The 23,450-nt window shown below is 40.9% G+C and overlaps 2 protein-coding genes across 2 annotated transcripts; one reads left to right on the forward strand and one right to left on the reverse strand.

Annotated features, from left to right (window-relative positions):
• The first annotated feature begins 2,946 nt into the window (after nt 1–2,946).
• Nucleotides 2,947–12,736, forward strand: ndufs7 (NADH:ubiquinone oxidoreductase core subunit S7). Its single transcript, XM_071539736.1, has 8 exons — nt 2,947–3,005; nt 4,061–4,097; nt 5,008–5,079; nt 5,169–5,289; nt 7,706–7,885; nt 8,666–8,712; nt 9,717–9,805; nt 11,017–12,736. The coding sequence occupies exons 1-8, from the start codon at nt 2,990–2,992 to the stop codon at nt 11,112–11,114; spliced, it is 660 nt and encodes a 219-aa protein (XP_071395837.1). The 5' UTR covers nt 2,947–2,989; the 3' UTR covers nt 11,115–12,736.
• Nucleotides 12,737–14,922: 2,186 nt separating this feature from the next.
• On the reverse strand, nt 14,923–22,556 carry gamt (guanidinoacetate N-methyltransferase). The gene is made up of 6 exons (XM_071539740.1): nt 22,256–22,556; nt 19,437–19,582; nt 19,079–19,142; nt 17,862–17,929; nt 15,913–16,023; nt 14,923–15,082 (listed from the first exon to the last, which is right to left on the reverse strand). Exons 1-6 carry the CDS (start codon nt 22,431–22,433, stop codon nt 14,942–14,944), a joined length of 708 nt encoding a protein of 235 aa, XP_071395841.1. The 5' UTR covers nt 22,434–22,556; the 3' UTR covers nt 14,923–14,941.
• Between the last annotated feature and the right edge of the window lie 894 nt (nt 22,557–23,450).

Below are 23,450 nucleotides of genomic sequence, written 5' to 3' on the forward strand. Positions count from 1 at the left end.
ACAGCTTTCACGTGCTATTTCGTCAGAAAATCAAACCCAGAAGACAAACGCTAAACAAACATGGAAGTACTGCAGCTTAACAAGCTAATTAAAGGTCCCATATGGTGTAAAGCAGGACTCCCCTCTCCTCTGTGATGATAAAGGAGTTGGATGGTCTATCTAAACATGGTGAAAGTATCAAAACGCACGGTCGCCAACTAAATCCACACAATCCATATTAGTGCAGCGAGCCTCTAAACGAGCCGTTTGGACTTCTGTAACTTTGTGGCGTCACAAAGGTTCGCTCATTATCATTTTTGTAAGAAATAATAGACTAACAAAGTGTTTTTTTCAAAGCGGTTGAGCGGTTGTCATTGTTTATTACCGGAGAGTTTTCCCTACCTGTAGCCGCCGGGCCGCGGCGTCTCACGTTTCACTCTTGAAACGGTTAGTTAATCGGAACAGAGGGGTCGTTAATATTAATGAGCCTTAAAGACACGGAGACACAAACAGCCTGTTCTTGGTAAGGCTCAGAGAGATGCTGGAAAATGAACGTGTAAAAATGGATTGAGAGTGTTTTTGGTTCATGACACCACACACACAGCTTTGAATGGACACAAAATAAAACACTGGAAAGTGTAAAATATGGGACCTTTAAACAAACTTAATTTTAAACAAATGTCAGTTATGATGGTTAGTCTGGCTAACCACAAATGTGTAATAAAGGTGCATGTGCATACAAATGTTTTCTCACTGTTAACTGACATAAAACTTAATTTTTCCGCCATGTTGAGAAGGTCAAAGGTTATAATTGTGTCATAACTTTGAAGCTCGGGTACTAAAAGTTTCTCAGACTTTGAGGGCGTCCGTGTGAAATTTCCAAATAGGAAACTTGTTTTTCCGATGCATCCAACAGCACATGAAAGCAGCGTTACTCATTCACTTTCCCCACATGGATTTTTCCCAGCTGGTCCAGGGATTTAAACCAGCGACCTTCCAGTTACAAGTCTCTTTCTCTAATCTCTAGGCTTCTGCAATAAAGAGGCAGTCCAGGCTGTTTATATTCCACAGAATACACAGACGCTCTTACACACTTAGAGTGGATAGACACACTCTGGAAAAAAAGGACTGCTCTGGTTGTATTTTAATAGTTTCCACACTGACAGCAGTATTTTCTTCCATCAGCTGAATGAATCCTTTTCACCTCTGGTTGACATGAGAAATGTGTTAAGCATGACTGATTCTGCAGTTCTTTAAGTACCTTCAAAACAGAGGTGGGCATCGAGTCACATGACTTGGACTCAAGTCAGTTTTAATTGCTTGAGATTTGACTTGATGCATGAAGAGAAGACTTGAGACTTGACTTGGGTTCTGGTGAGTTGGGACTTGACTTTGACTTGTACTTTGATGACTTGAAAAGGTTTCTAAAGTCTTGACTTGAGATCTTGTGTTTGTGTAAGACTCAAGACTTGAGACTGACTTGGGACTCGAGCAAAGTTGACTTGGTCACACCTCTGCTTCAAAAAACTAGGGGTTCACCGGGGGTTCTTCCAAGATCCTAACGGAGTCAACCAGCACCTTAGGGTTCCTGAGTTCCTTGAAGAACCCCGACACGTTAGTTAGAACAGGGTCTCTCCTTGAAGTTGTGCTCATCAGTGAAATCAGCTGCTGTAGTGTTTGATTGGAACAAAAACCTGCAGACTCTTGGCTCTTCGTGGCTCATGGTTCGACACTCCTGCGTTAGAGGATCATGGAAGAACCGTCAAAGTTCATGAACCTTTATGAAGGAGTTCTGCAGGGAACCTTCTCGGGGTCCCGTCTGAACAACCAGTACCACCATCAATCTTATCTGTCCCATACAACACCTCAACAGCTTCAATAAGTCCTGTGGAGAATAACAGTAAATGAAGGGTTTCAGTCCATAATGCTTATGCAAAATATGCTACCTGAAATTCATCAGGCGATATTTGAAAACGATTCTGTCCTCAGAAAATGAAATATTTTATAAGCAAATGTCTTCAGATGACTCTTAACTACAATACTAACCCACAATGTGCTTCACTTTTCTGTGGATATGTATGTACAGTGTATATGTTTTGGAAACTCTTCAAATGTAGTCATGATATGAGGATTTTTTTTCTAATGGCCTACAGTAGAAATGTAAATTGACAGAGAGTAAAGATCAGTGAAACAAGCTCAGGCAGCTCCAGTATATTTTATACTGGTAGGCATTGGATCTACATGTTTGGTATGACAACACATGTGATGAATGCAGCACAACCAGTAGAGCCAGGCAGGTTGTTTCTACTTTATTGCGACTCCATTCTGATTCTCCTGTCAGAGACAAGGTCCCAGCCTCTTATCAAACAGTCACTGTCTGGAGCTTCAACATCAGATCACAGACCAGCCGCCTGCAGAGTCAAATCTGTCTCTCTCTAACTGCCCAATAAAGCAGAAATGCAAAAAAAAAAAAAAAAAAAAACCCCATGAATGAATAGGAATGATGTGACTAAACACTAGACTAAACAATAGCTACAGAAAAACAGTCTGGAAAACCTTGCATGACATTTGATTTTCTTTGCACGTTTTGTTTTTCTATTGAATAGTTGAATAATATTTTTAAAGGCAGCAATGTATCCCAGGGTTTCCCTAATTGAATAGGTGGAGTACATCAAAGCTGCTAAGCCTAAAAGAATTTCATTATTCTGAATTTCACATAGAGAGTTTTAGTGTCCCATGATGATCTAAATGCTGTTTCAGAGGCTTTTCCACCCTGATGAGAATGAAAATCCTGGAAGAAACACTGAATACATGAAAAGCATGAAAAGGGCACAAACTGTCGACTATCAGTATTGGTATCGGCCTTCACCGCACATTGGTCGAACCCTGAAATAAACCCTGCGCAATAACCTAATACCCTCTATAATAAACCGTGTAGACAGCAGCGCCCCCTAAAGGCCGAGCGCAGACAGGCACCGGAAGTAGTTTTCACGTAACCATAATCGTAAAGATGGCGGCGTTGGTTGGTAAGTAATGTTTTGACAAAAATGCCATGCTTTTACAACAACAATACAGCGTCGCGTGAATTATTTTACTCATAATATTTAAAAATACAACACATAACGGTGCATTCCTCAGTGTTTTGACTGTCTCGGTGATCTGATTCGGAACATTTAGTGTCTGCGCACACTGACCTTGCTCTGTCTGTGTTAGCATAGCAGCTAACCAGGTTAGCTAACGTTAGCCGGACTGCAGCTGTAATGCTACTAGTAGCTGTCAGCTGACAGAAAGGATAAGCTAACACCTTTTAGGACATAAGTTAACTTCAGACCACACAGAGCGTCCATTACTGTTGCATAAACCCATCTAACTTGTTGGTAGATGTGTTTTCGTTGGCCCCGATACGTGTCGTTCTCGTATGGAGAGAACGTCACACCAAACTCCATTAAAATGTCTGTCAGTTTAATGTTACCTCGCTTATTAGCGAACGCAACACCGTGTAGAACACGTCTTAAGGCCTTTAACTGATCACTGGGAGCCACTCTTCAATTCGGCATGCACCCCATACACCAAGCAGCACTTTGCAGTAAAATTTCAACCTTTTAGAAATGGTTCGCCACAGGCTTCTTCCACCAAAATACACCATGATGGGCGGTAGTGAGCAGTGTGAGCCAGTTCTAAAAGTGTAGATTTTATTGAAATATAGCGCTGCTTGGTGGATCTTCTATATGCCGAATTTACCACGAGAGCATATTGATTCGTAAACGGTCTTAAGAGTTGTATATTTTAGGAACTTTTGCCAATAGCCAAGACCACATAAAATTGCCAGACGTTAGAATGGAGTTTGGCGTGACGTAATCTGCGTGAGAGCAGCTTTGCTTAGTAGCCAGGTTGCTGGTGCTGATTGTAGCAAATTCAGTGTGGAGTGTTCCCTGTATACACATCAACATCACTCGAAATCTGTGATGTGAATTAACAGTAATTGTGATATTGGGGCAATCACGCACGTCGAAAAATGTTTTATGTGTCACCTCTATGGTTATAAATTGTCTTCAGCTTGTTTAATGCTTTTCTCTTACAGCACCTCGCCTGGCCACGTTTGGCTGTTTTTCAACCAGGTAAGAACCGTCTAATCCGGTTTCTTATTTTGAGACTGAATTTAATCCAACTCTGTCCTGCTGGCTGGCCTACAGCTGCAAATACAGCATCACTGCCCATACAGCATTAAAACCGTAGTCTACCCAACCATCTGATAGGCCTAACATAGCAGTAACCTATAAGCAGACTGAGACTGGATGTTTAAATTCACAAGTATTAGGCTACAGAAAATGCAGTGCTGATTCTTAGTGACATGTCAGAAAAAACATTAGCATGCAGCCAAAATTTTGCATATTTATTTACCAATTCACACACAGTCATGAAAGTGCAAAGTGTAAAATGAAAGTGCCGCTCCTCGCTCATAAGTAAGTGCAGGAAAGTTTTCATTTATTTCAGTCTGCTGAAGGAGGCTCAGCCTCACAGAGAGGGACAGGCAGATCAATCCTGTATAGTATCATAAGGCTTAGGAAGTCATTGGCCATAAGGAACACCAAAACTTGGCCAGTGAATAGTTTATTGTGCTCCTGAAATAAGCCTTTTGTCTGTATTGAATGTTAGTGTTGCAGCATTGACTCATATTCTGGTTGGCATTTGAGAATGCATTATGTGATTCCATGGCAACAGAGCATAAGTGTGAATCAGTGACAGAAAATAGTGAGTTTTTGTTAGTAATGTGCTTATTTAACTTGAGATGATTTTTTTGAATGATATGAAATTCTAAGGGATTCTCTACATTGTCACATTCTGCTAGAGCGTCATACTTTACTTAGCTTACATTGGGTCTGCTTTGTCACCTCCATCTTATTTGTGACTCCTGTTGTCTAGTCTAGTCTTGTTTATTTATGTAGCCCTTTATCACAGTCAAAGGGCTTTACATACCATCATATGCATATATGTATTCCTCACTGTGACCTGCTCTCCTCCACACAGGCCCATTTCAATTTTCGCCATTCAACAGAAGAGTTTGCACAGCAGTGCTAAAGGGGAGAATGGCACCTCCAGGTGAGTTTACCAACCAGACCGCCATGCAGGAATTATCAGAATCGATGACAGGAACCTTTAAACTCTCTTCCTTCCTTCCCTCTGTCCAGTGTGGTTCCAGTCAGAGACAAGAGCACAGCGGTGGCTGCTGCCAAACCTGCAGCTGCAGCCAGCAGCAAGGGGGAGTATGTGATCACCAAGCTGGACGACCTGGTCAACTGGGCCCGCAGGGTGAGTACAGCAGAGAGCAGGCTGCGTTCACAGCCAGCAGGTCCTGAGCGGTTTATCTGAACTCTGCAGTGTTTCCTCCTTTAGTTCAGTTGGTTTGTCCAGGTGAGAACGATGACCTTTGAACTCTGGTGGCACCAAATAACGGCACCGAGAGTCTCAGTCCTCTAACAAGAGAACTGTGGTGCGGTTCGTTAATCCAACCAACTAGAGGAAACCACCCCCAAAACTCAAGGGATTATGGGTAGAAGGAGACGGATGCAGTTCCTCATGTTTGGAAAGCCGAGCAGAACAAAATGAAGTCTGGACTGATGCTCATATTCAGATATTTCTTCATGTGTTCTTAACTGGTATGAACACTAGAGAAGGTTTATTAACCTGCAGGATGACAGGTTACCAGAATCATCCAATAAACAAGCTACTTGTGAGTCATGTGACTTTTAGTTAGAAGCCCTGGTTGGCTTGTAATTGGTCAGTGTGAACCTAAACGAACCAAATACAAAAGTGCAACAAAGTGAACTTTTCCACTCTGGTTCAGACCAGAGAAAATTAACTGTAGGTGTAACTGCACCTTTATTTCTCTTTCTTCCTTTCTTTCTTTCTTTCTTTCTTTCTTTCTTTCTTTCTTGGTCAAATTCAAAAACACATGAAGCTTTCATGTGAAGAAAATAGACTAAGAGCAAATTAGTTTGTTTGTGATATTCTGGATTAAAGCTCATATATATATATATATATATATATATATACTGTATATATACTGGTTAAGGGACGTTACTGTATGAGCTTGGCAGAAAAACACTGAATCCCTACCGGCTCCAGAGGAGCGGCTCTGTATCCGACCCTGACCTCATACACAAATCATATTAGATTTTTTCCCCATGATGATGATATGAATGGTGCAGTTTTCATCAATTACATGCATATAAACCATTACATGCACCACTTCATGATATAAGCAATAAAATGAAACATTTTGTCTGCAGTATAACTTGATCAGTAGGCCAGGGACTCTGCTCAGTAGCAGCATGTGGGAAGACGTCTCAAACCCGTTTTCCCTGTAATGAAAAGTTGCTGCTTCTTGCTATAGCGGTCTGGAAATGTATAGAAAGAGGTTTCTGTAATTTCCTTGATAAATTTGTAAATTGCACAAAAACGTTTGGAAAAGTATGGAAATCTATTGTTGTACTGTCCTGATTTACACACAGCTAGGCATGGGACGATATGAAAATTTCATGTCACGATTATCTTGGCCAAAATAATTGAGATTCACGATATTATCCCGATAATCATCAAAATATGCTTAAAACTCTTAAAATGGCACTAAAATATACTGGAATCACTTTAACTTACATTTTGTTAAGAAACAAATATTTTTATTGCATCATGGGACACATATCTTTTTTTTGTGAACATCCTTTTAGTGAAAAACAAACAAGGACAGATTCAGACTCTTGCCAACACCCAGCAGGTAATCACAATGAGAAAAAAATTAATAAAAAGAATCTACCTAACAGCTTTTTCAAGTCACTCGTGAGGATATTCACGATTATCCCGGTAATGGAAATTCAGTGTTTTTATTGCGATAAAAGATAAAATCTTATATCCTCCCATCCCTACACACAGCTACATATTTTCTGTGGTTTGTGTCATCTCACATATTCTGATGTTTGTTGGTGTGGAGAATAATTAGGGAAACTAATTTTGGCCGGATCATATGGAAGTGCCATATTGGCTTTGGACTCCGCAGTGTGAACAGACTCTCTGGCCGAGCTCGTCGGACTCTTTGCCCACCGGCTCCCGCTGTGAGACCGTCTGTTGGTCTAAAATACGACATGACTGTGTTTCCCTTTGGAAAAGTGTTTCCCAATCCTTTTCCAGTTCCACTTTATTTTTTACCTTTTTACTGATGTTGCTGCTGGTCTTAGTGTTCACCTGTTCACCAATACAGGCCAAAAAAATGTTGATTTCTAGAAATTTTATATCAAAATTAACTTTTCTGTTGATGACTCATCCTGCACTCGGGGGCGGCGATAAAAATTTCATCCAATTAAATTTTGCTGCCCCCCACCCCCTCGCTATTTTTTCCCAGCATGCAGTTCAGCTGCAACATGGACAAAGGAGTGTTTCTGGCTGCTTCACCTAAAACTCTTTTCTCAGACGGGCGACGGAGGCGGAGAGTATTCCTTCACAACCACTTCCTCCATATCTCATTAATATTCAAATAAGCTCCTCCCACTGATGCTTCCCGGCATACGTCAATACCCAGAAGCAAATCATGCTCTCCATGACACTCCATGGTCTTGAAGCTGCAGTTAATATATACAAATTTTATGCAGCGACATGTTCCATGTTTGGGAAGTTTGACTTTACTGTTATTTGTTGTTATTAATGCTGACCCCGCCCCCCCTTCCCCCCCCAGAGCTCTCTGTGGCCCATGACCTTCGGCCTGGCGTGTTGTGCGGTGGAGATGATGCACATGGCGGCTCCTCGTTACGACATGGACCGTTTCGGCGTGGTGTTCAGAGCCAGCCCCCGGCAGGCCGACGTCATGATCGTGGCAGGAACGCTGACCAATAAGATGGCTCCGGCTCTGCGGAAGGTAAGAGGAGAAATCTGAATTTGAATCCTCCAAAACTAACTGGGAAGATGTGGGTGTGGAAAGTGAATGAGTAATGCTTTCTCATTCCTCAGCAACTACCATCAGTTTGCCACTTGCAACTTTCTTTAAAATCAACTTTCTGTGGAAGAGGATCAGGACCACATGTGGAAAAATTATTTGAGTTCTGAGATAAATCTCAGAATTCTTAGGATAAAGTAATACTTTATCCTTTTCTTTATTTTGTGTCTGATTTGAAAGAAGAATTCTGAGATTAATCTCAGAACTCAAATAATAAATTTTTCACATGTGGTCCTAATCCACTTCTGTAACTTTCCCTGGTTAAATAAAAGGTTAAAAAAGTAAAGGACTAGTTTACCCCAAAATTAAAATTCACTCATTAACTACTTGTAACTACTAGTTCCATGTCAGTTGAAACTAGTGAAGTTGGTAGGATCACCAAACACACAGAGAGTTAGTGAATTGTGCCAGCCGGCTCACCAGGTAACCAGCTACTGATTAGAGTTTCATTTCTAGTCATCAGGTTGGTGAAATGGTGACTAGTGAATTCTGGGACACAGTTCATCTTTCTGCTGTAGAGTTTGTCAGTTATAAGCTTGAGATGAGAGTGGAGAACAGCACAGTCGTATCAAAGCTGTCTGGATTATGACAAACCTGTGTGTGGATTGGCAGAGCGGCACGAAGCCTTCCTCCAGCTGAGAGCAGATTAGTTCTTAATCAGACGTTACGTAACGGGACTGAACCTCTCCCTGTTTCCACCAGGTGTACGACCAGATGCCCGAGCCCAGATACGTCATCTCCATGGGCAGGTGAGTGAACTCTTTCTGTGGGATGATCGCTCACCTCCTCCCATTCCTCAACTTTTTCTCTAATGGCAGAATCGATGAAGTGAGCTGGTAAACTTGTTAAACTAGTAGACTTGCTGCCCGACATGTGACCTTCAGCGGGAGAAAGATCTGTCAAAACCGGCCACGCCCATAAGAGTTTTTGTTCCAAAAATATGGGGCAGAAAAATTGGTTTTAAACCCAGAAATCTCAACAGCTAGTGAAGTAATGGCTGAGCAGTGGTGGAAGAAGTATTCAGATCTTTGACTTAAGTAAAAGCAGCAATACCACAGTGTTAAAATACTTTGTTACAAGTAAAAGTCCTGCATTAAAATCTTACTTAAGTCAAAGTATAAAAGTATTAGCATCAAAATCAATCAAAATCAAATCAAAAGTAGCAAAAGTAAAAGTAGTCATTATGCAGAATGGCCCATTTCAGAATCATATATATCATGTTATTGGATTATAATTATTGATGCATTAATGTGTTCATCACTTTAATGTTGCAGCTGGTAAAGGTGGAGCTAATTTTAATTACTTTATATACTGCTGGGTAGCTTAACCTATAAAAATATATCATAATTTATTAGCTGATTTATAATTTGTATTAATAATCTAAATCTGCAAAGTAACTAGTAACTAAAGATGTCAAATAAATGTAGTGGAGTAAAAAGTACAATATTTCCCTCTGAAATGTAGTGGAGTAGAAGTATAAAATAGCATGAAATAGAAATACTCAAGTACAAGTACCTTTAAATTGTACTTAAGTACAGTACTTGAGTAAATGCACTTAGTTACATTGGTATTGATCAACAACCCTCTCAACCCCCACAGATATATTATGATAATTTTGTGCGACAGGCCAGTAAAAGTCTGATTTATACCTCTCTTTATACTTGTGTACTACTTACAGTAGACTCAGTCCAGCTGTACATACATCTTAGTTGTATGAGAACCAACCAGTATCTTGATATTTGTGTTCCTGTAGCTGTGCCAACGGTGGAGGATACTACCACTACTCCTACGCTGTGGTCCGAGGCTGCGACCGCATCGTACCGGTCGACATCTACGTTCCAGGTGAGCTCCGCTTTACTCTCCTCACTGTCTGAAGGGTTAAAACCAGAAGCCTGTTGTAAACTGAGGACATTGGTGTGTGACTGGTTATAAGTAAGCACTTACTGGGTGAGTCAGGCACTATGGATCAAAACCTCCACCGAATAGGGCTGGACTGGGCAAATTACCAAAACTGACACTGGCTCTCTCTCACTGACCAAATGTTCTCCATGTCAGTTTGTTCAGTAAATACATTTGTCAAGTAGCCAACTTTGCATAAACGGTTTCATTTGCATTGCTTCAGTTTAACTGAGTCGAGCTTCAAAGCAGCAGAGTGTAGAAAAACACTACAGCTGGTTCAGAATGCTGCGGCCAGAGTCTGAACCAAAACAAAGAAAATTCATCACATGACCCCACTGCTTAAGACACTGCACTGGTTACCTGTATCTTTTAGAATTGATTTTAAAGTTCTTTTACTTGTTTATAAAGCTTTAAATGACCTTGCTTCTCCCTACATCAGAGATGTTCTTTCATTTTATGTTCCAGCCAGATCACTAAGGTCCTCCACCACTTTTCTTTTAAATGTTCCTTATGTGTCCCATAAAAGTACCGGTGAGAGCGCCTTCTGTTTTTATGCCCCTAAACTGTGGAGCTCACTGCCTCTGGGTATTAGAATGGCAAGCTCTCTCGGTATTTTTAAAAGGAAATTAAAGACCTATCGTTTTAATTTGGAGTAATGTTAAAGCCTTAGTTTTTAAGTTCTAATCATTGGTTTTTACTTTATTTTTTATCCCTGGTGTTTATTTTATTGTATTTTTATTTTATTTTATTGACTCTTATTTATTGATTTTTTAACATTTTATTGTTGTAATTTTGCTATGTGAAGCACTTTGGACTGCATGCTTGTATGAAAGGTGCTATATAAATAAAGTTGAGTTGAGTTGAGTAGAATCATCTGCGTCAAGCCAGACAGAGGAGGACAGCATAAGACAGGAAGTGAAGTGGGTTAACCTTCAAAATAAACGCTTACATGTTATATTATGACGCTAATGGTGAATATAGCATTTCTGCACCGGGGTTAGAAAAACAAGAAATTATCACTTCATTTATTGTCAGCGAGGTAAGTGTGACAGTATATAGTGATGTGAATCTCAGGACATATCGCCCAGCTCTACCACCGAATAACATGATAGAAATGTTAAAGAGTTCTATATATTTTTTTCTTGGTTCTCCAGGTTGCCCCCCCACAGCGGAGGCCCTGCTGTACGGGACGCTCCAGCTGCAGAAGAAAATCAAACGTGAGAAGAAGATGAGGATCTGGTACAGGAAGTGAAAGTGCAGTGTGTGTATGTGTGTGTGTGTGTGTGTGGTCTGTAAATGTATCTCTGGGTTGGATTTCCTGGAGCACGACTCCTCCTCCATGTAGAGCAGCAAGAACTAACTTTAATAAAGTCACTATGCTCATTTACACAAAGCGCACTGCTGCTTATTTTCAACTCAACATGATGATGTTTGGTCCAAACAGCTGATTCATTTTTTCTATGTTTGGTTTAGTTCAGGATTAATGTCTCCAGGTTGGTTCTTCTGTAACAGGATACACAATGTGTCTGATTTTATAAAAGTTTCTTGCCCACAAATTTTGTGCTTGTGTCAAAATTTAGATTAATAAAAGTAATCTTTATCTTTAATCTTTATCAATTCAATCAAACTCCTACATTTTTCGATCATAGATAAAAAAAGATGTAGATTCTTAATTCAGTGCCATAGATATTTTCATTTATTATTTTTAATTATTGTTTGGTAAACTCTGACTCAAGTGAAAAATCGTTTTTAGGAAAATCATTTCAGCCACTATTGGATTCCAGTTGTCAGATCTGAACCACTAGGTGGCGCCTGTGAATTATGAACCACACAAATGATATCTGAACCTGCAGCCACTGTGACTGACACCACACACACACACACACACACACACACACCCCTTCATGCATGGCAGATATGAGCGGAGGGAACAGGCAAATGCATTGAGTAGAATCAGCCTCATGTTGTTATATATATTCCTGTTCTGTTTATAGACGGCCAGCTGTGTTATCAGCAGATGCAAAGTGCTTCTTTATGGTCTGCTGCTTCACTAAGTTCTGCTGTGCTGTATACTGGAGCACTATGCAAACCCAGAAAGATCATAGAGGAATGCTGTCATGCTGTCAAAGTACCAAAGTAGCAGGTTAAAGGTGAAGTTTTGGTGACAGCCTCATTATTAGAAATGTGTGTTTTGTTTTGTGCATGAAATCTGCCACAGGATTCTGTCTACTCTGCTGCTGCTGTAAGAGAGAACTGTTATGTTTATGTGTTATAAGACTACAGACTACTTGTTTTTCTGTGTCTAAAATGTGTTCCATGGCTCAAGAGACCTTCCCGTAATTGGCAGTAGGGCTGCAACTAACGATTAGTTTCATTGTCGATTAATCTGTCGATTATTTTCTCGATTAGTCGATTAGTTGTTTGGTCTATAAAATGTCAGAAAATGGTGAAAAATGTGGATCAGTGTTTCCCAAAGCCCAAGATGACGTCCTCAAATGTCTTGTTTTGTCCACAACCCAAAGATATTCAGTTTACTGTCATAGAGGAGGAAAGAAACCAGAAAATATTCACATTTAAGAAGCTGGAATCAGAGAATTTTGACTTATTTTTCTTAAAAACCGATTAATCGATTATCAAAATAGTTGGCGATTAATTTAATAGTTGACAACTAATCGATTAATCGTTGCAGCTCTAACTGGCAGATCACAGGTTTGATCCCCACAGCAGCGGTGTGTCCTGCTGAACCCCCGCCTGCTCGTTTAGTTTCATTAAATGCCTCAGATGTAAAAGATGTAATGTGCTGGTTAGCAGAGAGCTGTGACGCTGTGATGGATGTGCAAATCCAAACAGATTAAAGTGAAATATTATCATCAACTTTACCGGGTTAAAGAGGAATTTGTGTTTTATGTGTTGCGTATGAGATCTGCATCAATATACTGTATACTCCACTACTGCTATAAACTACATACTCTATTCATTTACTGTATTATGGCTTTTTAGTCTAGACTTGTTTATTTATATAGGCCTTTATCACAAGCACGTCTCAAAGGGCTTTACATGTTTGTTTTTTTTACACAATTAAAACACATTAACGGGGCAGCAGGATGCCTTTGTTGATGACGAAACTGTCCTGTAACTGGAAGATCACAGGTTCGATCCCCATAACAGACTGATGTGTCTGGGCAAAGTGTCCTGGAGCAAGACACTGAACCCCTAACCTGCTCTGTTATTTTAAAGGAAAAATCCCCCTGTAATAGTGATGTATCTTTCATGTTTGGGTCCCTTTAGTAGTTTGTGGATAACTGGCCAGATATTTGAGATCAGATCGTAGAAGAGGAAGAGAGACCAATTTCTCCACCCACAGGAGCAGGAGAGAGACCAGAATGCACTGCAGCATAGAGAGACAGGTTGGGGTTTGAGTCAAGGGATTGATTGTTGAAGGACAAACGGAAAAGTAACGTAACCTTTGACCCATATTTACACCTTAAATGCGCGTATAGGAATGTTGCTTTTCCATTTCTTCCTCAACGGGGGGGAAATCAGTAACTGCAGTAGAAGCAGACGAGGACACTTCATCACTAAATAACTCCTGGATGTATATTGAACAATCACAGACTGATGATATTTAACAGTGTGAGAGGGTCAGAGGGGGATTTCTCCTTTAAGTTGCTCTCTGACTGACTGACTGCAGTGTAAAAGTCGTCCTGCTCTCCGCCTGCTGTTGCGTCATCCGTCCATCTAATGATTAATGCGTCCTCGCCAGATGGCAACTTATCCCCACGTGTCACGATAACCCGCTCTCTTATCTCCCGCCGTATATTAAAACACATGCTGCACTTTGTTTCCCTCTCAGTGGAATATTTGACAGCCTAACCTTTGGCTGTTAACGAAAGGCTTCACGGTACGATTTTTAAAAAAAAAACTGAAGATTCATCAATTATTAAAGGAGATGTATGTGAAACCCATGGAATATTCTGCAGAGTGACTTTGCAAGACATTTCTCTGCAGTTTCCACCTCACCACATGATAAAAGTAAAACATTTAAAAGATTTTGTCTGAGCTATAACTCGATCTACATTACTATTCTGCTCAGCACCTGAATATATTTTTTATTTTAGGAAGCCGTCTCAAACACATTTTCCTGTAATGAAACGTTCATGCTTCTTGCTGTTAGCAGAGCTGGAAAGTAACTAAGTACATTTACTCAAGTACTGTACTTAGGTACAATTTGAGGTATTGGTACTTGAGTATTTCCATTCTGTGAGACTTTCTACTTTTCCTCCACTACATTTATCTGCTGGAGTTACTAGTTACTTTGCAGAATAAGGTTTTACATGCAAAACATACGATAAGCTCATAAAATATGTTGCATTGTTAGAGTTTAAACTCCCCAACAGTATATGGAGCAGTTAGACCGATAACATTAAAATATGTCTGACAGGTTAACGCTTTAATAATTTAACACTGAAAGAATGAGGACTTTTACTTTTCATACTTCACTACATTTTACTGCTGATACTTTTACTGAAGTAAACTTGAATGCAGAACTTTTACTTAGAGTATTTTGTCATGGTGTTGCTGTCAGTGCTTTTTCCACCACTGGCTATTAACACAGATCCTACTCAGGTCTGGAAACATATGGAGAACGATTTCAGTCATTTCCAGATCTTGATAAGTTTGGAAATTGCACAAAAAAAGTTGTACTGGTCTGATATACACTAATTTTCTGTGATTTTAGACTCCTGTAATGTCACATATTGTGATATTTGTCACTGTGAAGAATAATCTTCATCTATAGAATGATAGTTGGCTGAGACAAGAATGATACTGAACACCAAAATCCTCTAATCAAATCAAGAAATAAAGGCCTGGAAAAAGTGAAATTGAAACCGTAGGAATCCTGTAAGAGGTTCATGTCAAGATCAGTGTAAAATAAATACAAGCAACTTTAAACTGAGTTGGGACAGATGTGGATTTATTGATATATTATCGATATTGAGCGGTCAGGAGGGTGAAGGCACTTGAGAGTAAAAAAAAAAAGAAAAGAAGAGGTAAACTTCGTCTCCGGACTTCACTCCTTCACTCCTTGACGATGGTGGGAGTGATCATCTTGTTGAAGGAGTAGTACTTGCACTCGGCGGGCGGAGCGATGTCCATGGTGGAGGTGCTGATCTTCTCCTTCTTGAAGCCGGCCTGCAGCAGGTGGGGCATCTGGGTCTCCTGAGGATCATTAACGGAGGGACGGGTCAGTGTGAGGTGTGGGGTGGGGGGTGGGGGGGGGTGTTATCAGGCCTGCAGCCGCTGCCCCCATCCTCCACCCCCCTGCTTATCATTAACCTTGGCTTTATCACAGCTGGTTACTCAGGTGGCGTTCACTCTGACCTGAGTAGTAAAGTCAGTACTGTTCTACCTGCAGAAATAATCCACTGTCCGGAATCAATGAAAACCTGGAGTCTACAGTTCAATAAATCAATCACTCCAAAAAAAAAAAAGGAATCCAATTTGTAAAATAGAAAAATAATTCTGCACACTGCAAACAAAAGGCTAGGACAAAAAAAAGAATTTATTGGGCATTTATGCAATAAATTAGTTTTATGCAATAAAGCAGGTTTTCCTTAGCTAGACTTTTTTTTTTTTTTTTTACTACAATAATATGACTCTTGCACCTGTGTTACAACTGACCTTCATCTTTTTTTTTCTGTTTATCCAATTTGGAAAAAAACTGTTGCCTGTTGATCGCTAGATACTTAAAAGTAGGATTCAGCCGTTATGGGATTGTGAAAGCCATTATTTGTACAGTGAAGTCACCAATATCAGATTTTTTGAGCCAATATTCAATATCTTGAATTTGGCGCTTTTCGTGCCAAGAAATACCAAGTATTCAGTTCAGAGTTTCCTTCAGCATTCAGAGCATCATGGGACACTAAAACTCTCCACTGAAACCAGACTCTTTAAGGCAGAGTGACCCACCACACCCGTTCAATGGTAGAGAAGCTCTGGGAGACATTACCATTATGTTTTTTTTGTAAATTAAGAATTAATTTACAAACCTGGAACATGTTGTCGATGTTGTCGTACTTGGCCTTCAGCAGCTCGCCCCAGGAGGTCAGGTTGCAGTAGGTCAGGACACCGCCGGACTTCAGCAGCCTGTGAGCGTGACCCTGCACACACACACACACACACACACACACACACACACACACACACACACACACACACACACATATCAGTCAAACCTCCTTCAGGTGTTGTCACTGTACCATGTGTGTCAGTGTGTATCGGTGTAGAAACTAGAGTTTGACTGATCTGGGTTTTGAAGGCTAATGCCAATGTTTATAAACAAAGTTGTTGATAGCCAGTACTTTTCGTCAATATTCAATATCTTTAAATTTTCCCATTTTCATGCCGAAAATTTGCAAGTATCCAGTGTTTCCTCTCTTTTTTTCTTGTCAGGGTGGAAAAGCCTCTAAAACAGCATTTAAAGCATCATGTGACACTAAAACTCTCCACTGAAACCAGACTGATGAAACGCCTAACTGCCTTTGAATGAAGAGTTCAATAAAAACAGTACAGAGCAGAACAGTTCAGTAAAAACCAACGTTTCCAAAAAGCACATGCACTTGAGTTCACGTGTTTTCACATGTGGGTTTTTTCACATGTGACTTTATGTTATGATGTTAACAGTTAACATAATAAATCAAGTGTCATGCCAGATTTCCAGTCTGTTTTTCTGTATCTGTGGTCAGGAGGAACCTTCATCATATCAGAGGTGGATCTTAGGATCTAAAATATCTGATATTTAACAAAAGCTCAGCATCAGCCTGATATATCAGTCTAACTCTAGTCGAAACCGGTGTCACCAACTCAAATCCCAGTGTATTTATTTTACTTGCAGCCTGAACACTGGACACTTGGTGGACTGGTAAAAAAAGCCACTGGGTTTTTTAATGCAGTCAAATTGATTATTATGGTCTGTTTCCTCTGCAGGGCGGATGCTGGGTGGAGAGATCAGCCCACCAGCAAAATATCAAAATCTCAATCCTTTATTTCAAACAAACTCTTCGTACACGCCTCCTTATGTTTTCTGTGATATTTATTTTACACACCGATGTTTCAGCTGTAGTGTTTTCATCAGTGTGTGACACTAAAGCTGAAACGTCGGAACGTAAAATAAATGTGACAGTAAATATAGTAAATATACTCTATACTTAGTGAGTAAGTATAGAGTGTACGACTCTATCTTCTATAATTTATATAATAATCGTCTGTACCTCTTTAGGTGTGCATTCTACTATTTTTTGGTCAAATTTTGATCTTGCATCCAGTGGCATTTTTTTGCCCCCTTTGATCTGATTTTCGGGGCTTTTTGGTCCTTTTCAGGGGCAATTTTGTTGATCTATGAAATAATTTATTCGCATTACATATCGGCAAATTAACATTCAACGGTTTCCCGCTGCTGGAAACTGGCAGCAGAACTTCCAGAAGAGACTCTGTCCATCTTCACCTTCCACTGTCATTTTTTTTTGGTGTTATTTTTTTGCCGAGCCAGCAGTTTGTGTTCGTCAGTATTTTCTTCTACTGCTTCAGGCTGTGTACTTGATTCAAACGCTTCATTTTTCTCTCCCACAATGCACTGGAAAGAATCGCCGCGGTCGTCGGCTGTGGGATCTGACGACTCATCAAACGACATGTGAACAGGTTTTCGGGGGGGCATCTTTCTCCCCATAATTACTAATTTCAGGGGCATTTTGTGAACTTTGAAGAGCATTTTTTTGCCCCCGAGCCTCCATTCATCTCTGACTCTGCTTGTCACAGCAGAGCGTGTCCTGCTGAAGTGTCCCTGAGCAAGGCACCGACCCCGCCTGCCTGCTCACTGTCATTCACTCTGGACTGGAAATAGTATTTTAACACACCTGGGACTGTGTATCTGAACACAGCCTGCATATGATCAGTCAGCAGAGTCCAGGTTAACAGCTGTCTGTGGATCTGAGCTTCCTACCTTGATGAAGTCAAACTGGTGAGTGTGCCATGTGTCCTCTGACAGAGGGTACGTGTCGTACAGGATGCCTGAGAGAGAGGAGAGACAGACAGGCAGTCAGAAAGAGAGAGAGAGAGACAGACAGACAGTCAGTCAGAAAGAGAGAGAGAGAGACAGACAGACAGTCAGAAAGAGAGAGAGAGAGACAGACAGACAGTCAGAAGGAGAGAGAGAGAGACAGACAGACAGTCAGTCAGAAAGAGAGAGAGAGAGACAGACAGACAGTCAGAAAGAGAGAGAGAGAGAGACAGACAGACAGTCAGAAGGAGAGAGAGAGAGACAGACAGACAGTCAGACAGACAGACAGAAAGAGAGATAGACAGAGAGAGACAGAGAGAGCGAGACAGACAGACAGACAGACAGCAGATAGACAGAAAGACAGACAGACAGACAGACAGAAAGAGAAATAGACAGAGAGACAGACAGACAGACAGACAGACAGCAGACAGACAGACAGTCAGCAGGCACACAGACAGACAGCAGACAGAAAGAGAGAGAGAGAGGACAGACAGACAGACAGCAGACAGACAGACAGACAGACAGAAAGAGAGAGAGAGAGGACAGACAGACAGTCAGCAGACAGACAGACAGACAGACAGACAGAGAGAGAGAGAGAGAGGACAGACAGACAGTCAGCAGACAGACAGACAGACAGACAGACAGAGAGAGAGACAGTCAGCAGACAGACAGACAGACAGACAGCAGACAGACAGACAGACAGACAGACAGTCAGACAGACAGACAGACAGTCAGCAGACAGGCAGACAGACAGCAGACAGACAGACAGTAGACAGACAGACAGTCAGACAGACAGACAGACAGACAGTAGACAGACAGACAGACAGTAGACAGACAGACAGACAGTCAGACAGACAGACAGACAGTCAGACAGACAGACAGACAGACAGACAGACAGACAGACAGACAGCAGACAGACAGACAGACAGCAGACAGACAGAAAGAGAGATAGACAGAGAGACAGACAGACAGTCAGCAGGCAGACAGACAGACAGACAGTCAGCAGACAGACAGACAGACAGTCAGGCCGATCACATCTCACACCGCCGGTCCGATTCTGACAAAACTCAGAGGGACGATGCGTTTTGGCGTTTTTAAAATAAACTCTCTGATCGGCCTGATGGGGGCGCTGTATGTAAAGGTCAAAATGAGTTTCTTACCATCAAAGTGGTTGTCAGGCAGAGTGGGAACCACTTCCTCCCACAGGCCCTTCAGAGGGACGACCTGCAGGGAAAAACACATCAGACACTCCCATCAGCTTCCTTCACACCTGACACCGGGGTACAGAGTGGACTTTATCAACAGGATCTGACCGATATGGCTTTCTGAAGGCCGATACATCCTGTTTCAACAGGAAGTACATCAAATCAAGGAAGTAAAGATGCCGTTTCATGGGGTCTTTAATGCGGAGTGTTGACCCCCTCCAAAAAAACTGAATCCAGATCCAGAACTGGGGAAAAATTACTAAATACAATCCTCACATGTGACTTTCTAGTGACCCTGTGTAGTGTGAGTCACCTTGTGCGGCTGAGCCTTGGCCCACTCCTGCAGCCGGGCGAACACGCCGTCGTTGCACTCGATGATCCAGTGCTCCTGGATGGGGAAAGACTCCACCTTGGTGGCGGCGATGGCCATGCCGAACCCGATCTCCAGCACACGACCGCCTGCCGGAACCAAGAGAACATAAACCTGAGGAAGCTTCATAATGAGTTCAGTCAGAGGTCCTGTGTGTGTGTGTGTATGTGTGTGTGTGTGTGTGTGTCTGTGTGTGTGTGTGTGTGTGTGTGTGTGTCAGTATAAGAGAGAGTGAAAAGAGAGAGTAAGATGAAGTGTATTGTGCCCTTATGAAAAACATCTATAGTATTCCTATGATCAATTTCATAAAGATACTCCGCAAGTATCACAGCAAAACCATGAGTCCCTATAGTAATATTTCATTAGATTAAACTTTAAATATTATAGGGATACTATAGGAATATTATAGTGTTATTATAGTGACATAAAATGACTATTATAGTGATACCATAGGAGATAAAAATACCATAAAGTATAATAAGGTCATTATAAACTCACTTTTGAGTACCATAGACATGTTATTAGATCCTATAGGAATATTATAGTGATAATATAGGAGATAAAAATACTATTGAGTATGATAAAGTCACTATAGAGACACACAGTCACACTTTATGTCCCTATAGGAATACTATAGGAATACTATAGTGATATCATAGGAGATAAAAACAATACCATAAATTCCAATAATGTTTACTTTTGAGCAGTTTTTCACCCTATAGGAATATTATAGAAATATTATAGCATTGTTTTTCCCTTATTTACTCTGGTTATTATTATAATTACTACTTATTTTATTCTTATTTTCTGTCATTGACTGTGTGTAGCATTGTTATTATATTATGCTATGTGATTTTTCATTTTCCTTATTGTATGCATAAAACTTTAATAAAGAAAAATTTGATCACCAAAAAAAAAAAAGAAATAGTGATTTTTTTTTACTGTTTGGGGTTTCCCTCTCTCTGCTGTTATAAAATGTGTGGAATGTGGAAGGGAAAGCATTTGGTTGTAACTGGAGGTTAGACAGCAGCAGAGAAGCTTATAAATAGCTGAGGAGGGGTAAAGGCCAGTTGTAGTTGACCCTCATAACGACACGCTGGCCTAGGATCAGCTGTCACACCGCACGCTGTGATACTCACATTTAAACCGCTTCATTCTTACACACACTCAGGGAAATATTAACAACAAACCACCTGCTGCTGAAACTAGTGCAGATAAGACACAAAAAATACATTTCACATGTATTCAGAATGTGTTGAGAGATATTGCTTCCAAAAAGTCATGTGAAATTTCCTATTTCACATGTGAAAATGGCATTTTCACATGCAGGTGACATTCATTCAAATATACTGTGAGTGGCCAGAATATATTTAGGATGTATTTGCATAAATCTGTTGTCAACAGCAACAACATGGGTAGAAATATATTTCTAATTAATGTCTACCACATGCACAAATACATTTTATGTCCTATTTTTGTATATTTTGAAAAACACCTTAAACATACTCTCCGGTATATGTGAATTTTTTATTATTTATTTGTTTATTCACTCACTCATTCATTCATTCATCCATTCATTTTGTAATTTTGTGCAGAATGTTTCTCTCATGTCTGAAGTGTGTGTGAATGAATAAAAGTCTCCGTCTCTGTCTGTCTCCTGGGTAAAGTAACACCTGCTGTAGTAACACTGTGCTGAACGCCATGCTGCTCACACACACACACACACACACACACACACACACACACACACACACACACACACACGTGCACTGGAAAAGAGTCACCAAAACTTAATATGTGAGCAAGAAGAAATGAATGCTTTGATTTAAATTACTTTTCCACAGAGTGAATTTTGGTTCAATATTACAAAATTATTTAATGAATAATGAAAAGAAATAGAAATAAGCAACAAAAATATTTTATCCGCAAACAAATACTTTGATACTTTAAAAAACCCAACAGGTTTTCAGGAAAGCTAACAAATGTATTATTATTGTTTAGAAACATATTTTCAGAGCTAAAAAATGTTATTGTATCAAACTGTATCAGTTCACAACAAAGCAAAACAAATTCTCCAAAATCCATAAATAAATGCAAGCTACATCACAAACTTATTTCACAAATGCACTTTCAATAAATCCCATTTATATTACATTTTTAGAAATGGAATCCTAAAATAGATTTTTTTTTCTTCTTTTTTTTGACTTTTTGTTTTTCTGGACTTTTTGTTGTATTTCCTAAGTATTTGTACGTGTATGATCAAAAATATTTGTATTTCATATATATTTCTGTATTTCTGAATTTTGAACCACAATTCACTCCATACATTTCTTGGCACATGATCACATAGCATGGGGGATAAAGCATGGTGACTCTTTACTGAGAACATCCATTTTGCTTTTTCTGGGTATTAAGATTATACTCACCTGTCAGCCAAACTACCATTGAATATTTAGGATGACAGAGTAAGTGTGTAATGTATGCAACATAACACAAGAAGCATGTGCCTATTTATTACTATCACTAACATGATAAGTAAAGCCCAGGCACACTGTCATTGGGATAAGGCTGTTATAAAACGCGTAATAACTCAAAAACATATACATCTGCTGCACTGTCACCTTCCCAAAACCGCTTTCTTTGGCCACTGTAATACCACTTGTGGTCCATTATCGGACCGGCACGTTACAGAGAGGGTCGTGTCCGATAATGGATGCCTCGCCGTTAGCTGTCTGGACTTAACTGGACTTCTTGAACGTTACCTTTTGAGGACGCTACGGTCGCCAGGGAGTGCATGTACGGGGTCTCCCAGCGCTCCATCACGGGCTTGCCCAGGATCTCCAGGTGGGTGTCCGCCTCGTTGTAGCCGGCGCTAGCGTCATGCCAGCCGGCCTTGCAGTCCTCTCCCTTGCTGAATATGGGCTGGGCGGCGGTGGTCATTTTGTTTTGTTTTTTAGGGGGGGGTTTTGGTGTTGTTTGGTTTCGGTTGGCGGACTGGACTGCTTTCTCCACGGAGAAGAGAGGGAGCGCGAGGCGGCGGCGGTTTATATCGGGTGGGAAGTGCTGACTGTGCGCGAGGTTCACTCGGGTCAAATCTCACAGACATTCCAAGGAGAGGAACGTGGTGCTGCCGGAGATTGTCTGTTGAGAAGAGGAATCACTCGGCAGTAAACAACTGGCCCACATTTCGGTCTGCGCAAATGCCTGCGTTAACCCTCACGCATGCCTCGTGCCTCTTCTCAAGGGCGGGAGTTTGACGTGGAGAGCGGTGGTGGTGGACGCAGATTGGCTGAGGGTCAGATTATTATTTTAGATTTTTTTGGGGGTTATTTTCATTTCGTTTCTGTCATTATTTGGCAGTTGAAAGTAGAGAGAAAGAGGAAAGATTGGGAGAGAGAGGGGGGCTGGATTTGAACCCAAGACATCACGGTTATCCTACATGGTACACACCGCAGCCCACTGAGGCACCAAGATGCCCCAAAAAATGTGACGTTTTTTTCAAGCCGGTTCTATTCTCACAATATTTTTTGACGTTAGCCAGCTAGCCTAGCCTGGTAAGACCATCCTGATCACATGACCTCGCCTTCTGTTTCGCTCCACAGATCAGTCTGGACTTGTAGCCGGCCCCCACATCGATTTCCTGAAATTACAGTGTAACCGGGCAATCAGGACTGCGTCGTAGTTGATGACGTGAAATACAGGCCGCCGCTGGCAAAACAGTAATGGCGTCTCCTGAAGCAACGAGCGGTAACGTTAACCTTATTTTTTTTATGTTACACAAAGTGCCTTTTATTCGACTGTTCTCTTGCAAAGACGGCAAAAACACTTCTGTAGAAGACATAGCTTGTTTAATCCTTGCTAACGTTACCGTGTTTATCCCGTGTGTTCACTGAACAGCGCACCGTGATGGCGTCACATGTTTTGTTACGCTGATTGGCTGAAGGAGTTTGTCTGTCA

This window comes from Centroberyx affinis, unplaced genomic scaffold, assembly GCF_046629955.1.
Source record: "Centroberyx affinis isolate AG114_WGS23_722 - 3 ecotype Tasmania unplaced genomic scaffold, CSIRO-AGI_Caff_v1 ptg003505l_1, whole genome shotgun sequence".
Taxonomy (NCBI): domain Eukaryota; kingdom Metazoa; phylum Chordata; class Actinopteri; order Beryciformes; family Berycidae; genus Centroberyx; species Centroberyx affinis.